Raw genomic sequence first — 9208 nt, forward strand, 5'->3', positions numbered from 1 at the left:
ATTCTTTGAGCTAAAGGTCTATTAGAACAATATTTCTACATTTTCAAGATAAGGATAAGGTCTACGTACTACTTTCCTCAGATCTTCGATTTAGTTACATGTGAGGATTGTTTTTGGTGTGTGTTGGTACGTCATTTGATTTGGTGGTTTTGCTTGTGCTTTACTGTCTTCTCGATGTAACTAAAATTAGGCCCCCTCAAACAGACCCTTGGAATAAAAGCAAAACATTGACAACTAGATGAACAAAGTATCGCGCGTTGACAGAGGATCGGGAAAAGAAAGAGCTCAATACACCTTACAGAAAACTATTAAGATGTACTCAAAATGCCCCAAATTATTTTGTTTGTGACTGATCTTCTTTCTTTTCCATGCCAACTGATTCTTCATGTCTATGTCCATGTCCAGCTATAAGATCTGTGGCTGTCTTGCCTATCTCTACTATAGTTTCACCAATGGCTTTCAACAGCCCTCCTCCTCCTCCATGCTTCTGTTGCAGCTGCTTGTTTTCCTCTCCTCCTCCTGATTCGAATTCTTGAAAATCTTCACTTCCTTCTTCTTCCCACTTTGTTTCTTGCTTTTTCTCACTTATAAATCCACTTCCAATTTCTCCCTACAAAAATTTTTGGTCATGGCATGACTGAATTTAAACTGAAACCAATCCGAACATTAGAAAACCAATAAGAAAGGCACTTGCTGGGGATGCGCGTAAAGACGTTTCTTGAAAATAGTTGAAATGGTAGCATTCAGCAATGCTTTGCTTTTATATACTTGCATGTAAAGACGTTTCTTGAAAATAGTCGGAATCTCTAACCAATGCTTGTTTTTCTATACTTGAATAAGAAACTTGCATGCAAAGTCATTTCTTGAAAATAGTGGGAACCTCTAAAAGGAGAACTAATTAATGCATCCCTTAAAGAAGGTAGAGAGGTTGTTTCCACCTTCAGCTCAAAAGAAGTATGTACAGCAAATACAGCAGTGGGAAAAAACATGTTGAAAACAATGGAAACGAGAACAGCAACAACTACTACCACAATAACTGAAGCAAGGCAGACAACACGAAATAGTAAAATCGAAGAAATCAGACAAGTACTAAGAGTTATAATATAATAATTACTCATGTTTTTACCTTGAAGTCATATGATCTTTTAGCTTCTAGTTCCCTCTCAGCTTCATCTCTCTTCTTAGCATAATACTCTGCTGCATTTTCTTCAGTTGAAACTACATACTCCTTTGCATCAGCCAGCTTGTTCTCTGCATACCCAACAGCATTCATTCCAGCGCCAGCAACTGCATCCTTGGTGGCCACTACCTTTTCCCCGGTGTACCCTGCAACATTAGAAGCAACACCAACCATAGTTTTTGTTGCCTCTGCAGCTTTCTCTGCTGTATAATGTGCAGCTCCCCAACCAGCCACTGCATCTTTGTCCTTCACAGTTTCAGCTACTTCCCCTGCATATCCTAATGCTCCTTTGCCTGTTTCTAACGTGACGTCTTTCGCTTGTGCTGCTTTTTCCCCAACATAACCTGCTGCATTCTTTGTTGATTGAACTGTACTTTGTCCAGCTCTTGAAAGGGTATCAGTAGTTGCAGCATAAGCTTGCTGACCCTTCTCAAGGGCTGTGTTTTTAGCATTCTTTGCAGATTGAGCTGCAGTTTGTCCAGCATTTGAAAGGGTATCTGTAGTAGCAGCATAAGCTTGCTGACCCTTCTCAAGGGTTGTGTCTTTAGCCTTCTTTGCAGATTGTTCTGCAGTTTGTCCAGCACTTGAAAGGGTGTCTGTAGTAGCAGCATAAGCTTGCTGACCCTTATCAAGAACTGTGTCCTTAGCATAATCTTTAGCCTTCTTTGCTGATTGAGGTGCACTTTGTCCAGCACTTGAAAGGGTGTCTGCAGTAGCAGCATAAGCTTTCTGACCCTTATCAAGAACTATGTCCTTAGCATAATCTTTAGCCTTCTTTGCTGATTGAGGTGCACTTTGTCCAGCACTTGAAAGGGTGTCTGTAGTAGCAGCATAAGCTTGCTGACCCTTCTCAAAAGTTGTGTCTTTAGCATTCTTTGCTGATTGAACTGCAGTTTGTCCTTTGCTTGAAAGGGTGTCTGTAGTAGCAGCATAATCTTGCTGACCCTTCTCAAAAGTTGTGTCTTTAGCATTCTTTGCTGATTTAACTGCAGTTTGTCCTTTGCTTGAAAGGGTGTCTGTAGTAGCTGCATAAGCTTGCTGACCCTTTTCAAGAACTGTGTCCTTGGCATAATCTTTAGCCTTCTTTGCTGATTGAGCTGCAGTTTGTCCTGTTCTTGAAAGGGTGTCTGTAGTAGCAGCAGAAGCTTGTTGACCCTTGTCAAGTGCTGTGTTTTTAGCATAATCTTTAGTCTCCCCTGCCTTTTGCAAGGTATAATCTTTAGCATGTTGTGCTGATTGAACTACATTTTGTCCTGTGCTTGAAAGGGTATCTTTAGTTGGAGAGTAACCTTGCTGGCTCTTCTTGAGGGCTGTGTTTTTAGCAGATCCAGCCTTATCAACAACATAGTCATCATATCCACTTTGAACACCATGTGTCATTCTGTCTTTGGCTTGTTCACCTTTTGCTATTGTATAAGATCCTGAAGAAATAGTACTAAACACATCAAGTTTTGATCATAGAATCTTGATACTAGTAACTAGGAAAATATATAAGGTCAGATAGCCTAATAGATACTACTTTGTACTTGTAGTTTCAACATGTCAAAATGCAAATAAAGAGTGTTTATTAGCCTATTTGGCCAACTTAAAAATCTTGAATACCTGTTGAATCAAGTCCATGACTTGTTGATTCTTTGACATTATCAGTATCATTGTTTCTCTGTCTATGTACTTTAAACTTGACACTCTTTGGCCTCTCTTCAGCATTTGTGACATGAATTGCACCAGGACCAGTAAGGTGAAAATCACTTCCAATTTGTACTTTGACAGCATCAGTGACACCACCCCTTTTGGGGTCTCTTGTTTTCTTGATTTGGATTTGATGATGTTTAGTATCAATAATGTTGTCATCTTTTCTTCTTGCTTGCTCTGAAGCCATTGGTGGTAAGGTAAACAAAAAGTTACCAACTTTTAAAACAACTTGTTTTGGTTTTTTTGTATTTTGTTTTGTGTGTAAAATGTGAGTGATATAGAGTGACGTGGGGGTATAAAAAGAGAAACAGAGATGGTGTAGGTTGTTCACAAGTGGTTCAATTGATGGTGAGTGTTGATTTCTAATGTCATGCCACGTGGTGTGATATGGTGAATTTAGACAAACTTCATTAGTCACCAATAACTTTACAAACGTGTCACTCAATGACTTTACAAATTTGTGATTTTTCAATATATTATATTCCTGGTAATTTCAGGATTTCGACGTCTAGTTTTTATCGTTATTTTTTAGTATATATCTGACAATTATTATGATTTATACTAATTTTTTTTTACGTAGTTTTCAAATATATAAATTTTGTTTTAAGAAAATCGAAAATTTTATGTCCTAATTCGTAATTAAAATTAAGCTATTGAACTCTCGGAAAGCGAAAGGGCTACAGGGAGTAATACTTCATGTTTTATTTTGGGAAAAAGTAATTAAGAATGCTAATTCATCTTACAACATGGACTAATGCATCCTTTCATGCCTAAAGATCGTATACACCCTTTATAATTCATTCAAACATCAACCTTCTTATTTTGTCAATCAAACAGAAATCAATCAAATTCCTAATTTACATAAACAATACATCTTCCTAATCAAATAAATGGTCACACATTACTTGAGAAATCATACTTTCTGTGATGACTTTGTCGCCACAAAACTCAACAAAAGAATAGTCTAGTCGTTGAAACTTATTCGCGACGATCCATAAATGTCGTCGTAAAATGTTACTTCCCGTGGTGACTTCAAAGGTCATCACTAGAACTATGATATTTTCATAGCAGCTACAAAACCCTTACTTTTTGTGGGTTTGTCATAAAAAGGTGATGGTTTTAATGGTGAAGTTTGAAATCGCCACAGAAAGTAACATTTTATGCAAATTTAAAGAGTCCCCACAAATAAGTTTCAGCGACTAGACTATTCTTCAGCGACCATCTTACTTTTTGTGACGACACTTTCAGAGTGGCCACAAAAACCCGTAGATTCTTTTTGTGGCGACTAAAGGGCCGGCCGGTCGCCACGATTTCAACCAATGAGAGTTGTATAAAGAAGAAGGTTCCAAGTATCAGGCAAACCAGGAAGACACCAATGGCTACAATCTGATCCATGCATTTCACTATAAAATCCTGGATGTCCATCTTTTCTATATTGTGAAAGAGCTGTAATGTCCAATAAATAAACTTTCTTTTTAATTTTTTTCACTTCTTTGTTGACAACAATTGCTTCTTGTGGTGTCCCTCCTGGATACTTTGTGCCAAAAAATGGTTGTGTTTCTCCTTTGCATGATTTTGATGGTTCATTCCAATCCTTGCCCCTAGATATTTAACCACATTAGGAATTTGAAAATATTTACAGAGTAATACAGTCAGATATCTCTATAATAATTAATCATTCTTCATAATTAATAACATTTCACTGTAACAAATAAACGGCTTTTAAATTAATTTTCATGTTATGTTATATTATATATTCTCTCTAACAATATTTTGCTATAGCGGCTAAAAAAGAGCCAGACAAATAACACTATTTTATAGAGAATTTTGACTTTTAATTTTCTTTTATGATAGAAATGTAGTTAAGTATTTTTTTTTCTTCCTATCACATAGTTAATAGGGATAAAACAAGTTGGTTTAGTTTTGATTGAAGAAAATGATCATGCAATATTTTTAAATTACCTGCGTGTAAAAATAAATACCTCTCAGAAGATTTCATATAAAACTTTTTAAAAATAATTGTAATGTTCATGAAACTAGTTGACTCGGATTAAAGTGGTTAAATTATATATATAATTTTACAATGATAAAAGTATATTTATATTATCAATGTAACTTAATTCATCATCACAAGTTATTACTCTATTTTATTTCTAAATAAGCATAATAAACTTTGATATATTTGAATTACTATTTGTTATTGTAGGTTAATTTAATCAAAAAACATAAAAAGTTATAGCACTATAAATAATAAAAATATATATATATATATATATATAAACTCAAGAATGAATTAAGGAGGCAATTAATTGCTTACTGATAATGAGTAGGGGAAATTCCTTGGAAGAAAACTTTAGTTTTCGATGGATCGATATTTTCATCGACCCATCTAGCCCAAGTGGTCATTCCTTTGGTGAAAGCAACCAAACGGTTCATATCTTTCACAATTTTGCTCCCCTCTTGCATGTAATCCCATCTGCAATATATAGGATTTAACTAATATACATTTACAAAAATTGTAAAGTATATTAGTGATATTTAATTTGTGGGAGTAAATTAGTTATTACTATTTTTATCAGAATATTGATAATAGATATTGAGTGTAGCTCAATTTAAAAATTTGCTTGTAAGATAATAAAAATTTCATGTGATACCTCATTTGGACACCACTGTTTATTATATATCCATTTTAAAAAAAAATATTTGCACATCTTTCCATTCGGAAAAAATTTCAAACATGTAGTATTTGAAGCTATCTATAGTCGAAGTTTTTGTCTCAAATTCAAGTAAAAATGACTGAACTATATGTGTCTAAACTTCAGACGCTACACACCTAAAGTTGCTCCAAATTTAAGTTGCACTATGGGTATATATTTAAGGCTAAAGTTGAAATGATTGATCTTGAATTTTTAATCATGTTTACCGTATGGGCAAAACTTGAAGTTGTAACAATATTTTTTAGAAAAAATTATCTAAATATACATCTTATTTTATCATAATCTCTAAAATTTTCTATGTACCATTTTTAAAAAATTCAAAAATTTCCTCTCAGATACATCACTTCTCACTCGCTGATACATTTCTATCCCCTTTTTGGATACATCCCTCTCCTCTCTGATACATTCATTTGCTCTCGGATACATCCCTCTCCTATGTATCGCATGTCCTATCCCCTCTCTGATACATGTCTATCCCCTCTCTGATACATGTCTATCCCCTCTTTGATACATCACTTCCCTATGTATCCAGATGTCTGCTGATGTATCCAGAAGTCCCCTGATGTATTCGAAATTCATAAATTTTAAGGGTTTTTATAATTTGAAAAAAAATAGAAAAATAATGTAATTAACTCTTAAAACTATGAAATTTATGTAAATTGCAATATTTTTTACACTAGGCCATCAACACATCTAACTCAAACTTGCAACATATATACTCATCAAATATTCAACATATGTATAGAAAGAAAAAGAGAGTTATATAAACATACGGTTGTGAATTGCCAGTGTGAGTCCACCAATGCCATGAGTTGAATATCAATACATCCATTCCCCTCCAAGCATTGCCATCAGTAATGGAATCCAACTTCAAAACAGTCCCAATATTTTCTTTGACCATGTCCACCAAGTATGGAGTACGATACATTGACAATCTAACTCCATAGTCCTGAATAGTGGAGGAGTCAGAACTTTTAATAAAGGAATTTAAAATTTTAAAAAGTAGACTAATAAATTAGCCAAAAGAAGTTTGACATGTATTGTATACATAAAAAAATATTTTAATCATATATAGATAGTATAATTTTTGGTCGAAAAGGATTCACCGTAAGATGGCTCCACCCTTGATCCTGTGCCATTGCAAGATGAATTTTAATAATTGACAATGATTACATATTTGATTGATGGGTCAAAAATATCTATAGCCGTTAAGTCCAATATACATATATTATACACTAATTATACATATATTATGTATATGTTTTGACTAACTTTTGGATTGGCGACTAAATATTTAAGTTAATCCCTTTTTGTTTTTAGAATTATAGTACCTTAAAATATAGAGTAATAATAAAACATTAACCTAACACAATCGATAATTTAATGATTTAACACATAATAGACCATTTAATTTGTGAAGATTTTAGTCAGAGGGATCAAAAAAGTACACATATCAAATAACTAAAGGCTTAAATATGCTTAACCAAAAATTATAAGGATGAATATCAGAATTCATCAATATTCGAGGAACTAAAACTGCTAATTTTCCCCTTTAATTTATGAAAATTGACAAGCATGTCTTGCCAAATATATATATATATAGTTAATAAAAAGTACATAAAGTTGAACTAAAAAGACAAATAAATAGAAACAATTTGCATGTGTATAGAATTGAATTTTACTCACCAAGAATGCAATTTCAGCAATTCCATTTTTCTTTGTAAGTGAAGTTTTAGAATTTGGCACTGAAGAATGAATCATGCAACCCAATGACTCCCACATATTCAAACTTAATGAGTCACCCACAAACATTATATTTTTTCCTTTGTATTTTTCCAAGAAAACCAAACAATTGAACCTGCAAAAATTTTAATAATCAGTTTAAGTTTTATACGGTGACGATACAATAAAATTATTTATATAACGAAAATCTTTATCAATATCAATAATGGAGAATAGAGGTAGAGAAAAAATCTAAATCATATGAATTCTGAATTTTAGGATACAATCTTAACTAGTTTCAGAATTTAATTTTTATATATATTTAATAATTTTTGAAATACAAAAAAAAACCTCCTCATTTTTTTACCAAGAATTTGTGCCAAGGGAATTCAAATAAAATACTAAATTGTAACACTTAGTACTTGAACCTATCATTTTTAAAATCTTGAGACCTTTTTTTTTTTCCTTCATACTAAATCTTTTCTAATGTCAAAGGAATTCAAAGTTTATACATAATTAGAAAAACAAATTATTTTTACCCTACTTATATAGTATAATTTTTCAATAAAGGGGTTTTGATTTAACCACCTTAACTCTACATAGCTCCATTAATCGAGGGTTTATCGGAAATAACCTCTCTACCTCGTAAGAGTAAGGTTTGTGTACAGTATAGTCCCATAAGCTGGGTTAAGGGAGAGTAGAGTGTACGCAAATCTTACTCTTACCTTGTAAAAATAGAGAGATTGTTTCCAAAAAATCATCGGCTCGAGTAACACTTTTGTTGTTGCTAGGTAAAATGATTCATTCAACCTCGGTATCGGCAACCAAGACACCCTTGTCAGAGCAGGAGGAATTAGTGACAAAAGGTAATGAAAAAAGCTAAAATGGATAAAAGAGAAAGTAGTACTCTACCTTGGGAGGTTGCAAGAAGAAGGCTGCCATCTATATTTAAGGTACAAATTATCAGGCCTATTGTACTTCTGGCAATTGAATTCATTATCAATAAATGGACATTTTGAGAAATCATACATAGGATATGAAGAATCAAAAACCCATTTTCCATTAAAAATGTTGCACCCAATATTGCTAATTGCATCTATTGAATAATTAGTGGCACTCACATAATTATTTGTTCTTACAAAAAATATAAAGAACAAAGAGAGTAATAAAAATCCCATCTTAAAAGTAGATAGCAATTTGTATAAGTTGTGAAAAGTTGAAGTGGGAAGCATAGGGGGCAAATGTTGTATTATATATGTATTAGAAAAGAATAAATTAAAGTTGTAAGAATTTTAATTTGTTATTTTTGTTTTAAAATGAGATGTGGGGGCAACATGGAGTTGTTTTATTTGAAAATTTGGAACAACATATGATTATTTTTTCTTCTCATTTATTTTATTTTGGAAGGTAGTTGATCCCACAACCTTTTGCCATAGAGGATTTTTCATGGAAAAAGAAAAAAGTTAGCTATTATAGAATATGACTCGCATAATGCTTTGTGTATCGAATTATATTTTTATAATTTTTGAATTTTATTTATATAACGGTTTGATATTCGGAAGCTATTGATCCCATTAATATGAATTTGTATAGTGTAAAGCCCATTAAAACATAAAGCATTAACTATCAAAAAAAATAAATCAAATTTCAATGTTCAAATTCGAGAACTTAATTAGTCACTCCCTCTGTCTAACTTTATATTGCAGAATTTCATCCATTTCATTATATTCTTTGGTGTAGTTTTTTATTATTGCTAATTACGTTGTCTCACTTTATATAATGGCATTTAACTAGGACAAATTTTTCTTATAAAAAAAAACTTAAAACTTGTTATCTAAAATAAATCATAATTGTGTTACGACTATGAAATGTTGGGGTGGAAAGAATAGGGAAACAA

General features: G+C 32.7%; 2 protein-coding genes across 3 annotated transcripts; both read right to left on the bottom strand.

Annotated features, from left to right (window-relative positions):
- Positions 1-239: 239 nt before the first annotated feature.
- On the bottom strand, positions 240-3126 carry LOC129877647 (seed biotin-containing protein SBP65-like). 2 transcript variants are annotated; one of them, XM_055953168.1, is made up of 3 exons: positions 2783-3126; positions 1127-2601; positions 240-610 (listed from the first exon to the last, which is right to left on the bottom strand). In XM_055953168.1, exons 1-3 carry the CDS (start codon positions 3057-3059, stop codon positions 335-337), a joined length of 2028 nt encoding a protein of 675 aa, XP_055809143.1. In that variant the 5' UTR covers positions 3060-3126; the 3' UTR covers positions 240-334. The 2 variants fall into 2 exon arrangements, with proteins under 2 accessions (XP_055809143.1, XP_055809144.1); XM_055953169.1 differs by having other exon boundaries at positions 458-648.
- A 477-nt stretch (positions 3127-3603) lies between these two features.
- Positions 3604-8489, bottom strand: LOC129876957 (protein trichome birefringence-like 39). Its single transcript, XM_055952434.1, has 5 exons — positions 8224-8489; positions 7276-7447; positions 6363-6538; positions 5190-5348; positions 3604-4473 (listed from the first exon to the last, which is right to left on the bottom strand). The coding sequence occupies exons 1-5, from the start codon at positions 8487-8489 to the stop codon at positions 4185-4187; spliced, it is 1062 nt and encodes a 353-aa protein (XP_055808409.1). The 3' UTR covers positions 3604-4184.
- Positions 8490-9208: the final 719 nt, after the last annotated feature.

Source organism: Solanum dulcamara, chromosome 12, assembly GCF_947179165.1.
Source record: "Solanum dulcamara chromosome 12, daSolDulc1.2, whole genome shotgun sequence".
Taxonomy (NCBI): Eukaryota; Viridiplantae; Streptophyta; class Magnoliopsida; order Solanales; family Solanaceae; genus Solanum; species Solanum dulcamara.

Excerpts from the sequence above, each read along its gene's own strand:
- LOC129877647 (XM_055953168.1), bottom strand. The coding sequence starts at position 3,059 with ATGGCTTCAGAGCAAGCAAGAAGAAAAGATGACAACATTATTGATACT. Across the intron at positions 2,602-2,782 it reads TCATGGACTTGATTCAACAG|GATCTTATACAATAGCAAAA; the intron begins GTATTCAAGATT and ends CTATTTCTTCAG. Across the intron at positions 611-1,126 it reads AAAGATCATATGACTTCAAG|GGAGAAATTGGAAGTGGATT; the intron begins GTAAAAACATGA and ends AAATTTTTGTAG.
- LOC129876957 (XM_055952434.1), bottom strand. The coding sequence starts at position 8,489 with ATGGGATTTTTATTACTCTCTTTGTTCTTTATATTTTTTGTAAGAACA. Across the intron at positions 7,448-8,223 it reads TCTTCTTGCAACCTCCCAAG|GTTCAATTGTTTGGTTTTCT; the intron begins GTAGAGTACTAC and ends AAATTTTTGCAG. Across the intron at positions 4,474-5,189 it reads ATTTCCCCTACTCATTATCA|GGGCAAGGATTGGAATGAAC; the intron begins GTAAGCAATTAA and ends TTAAATATCTAG.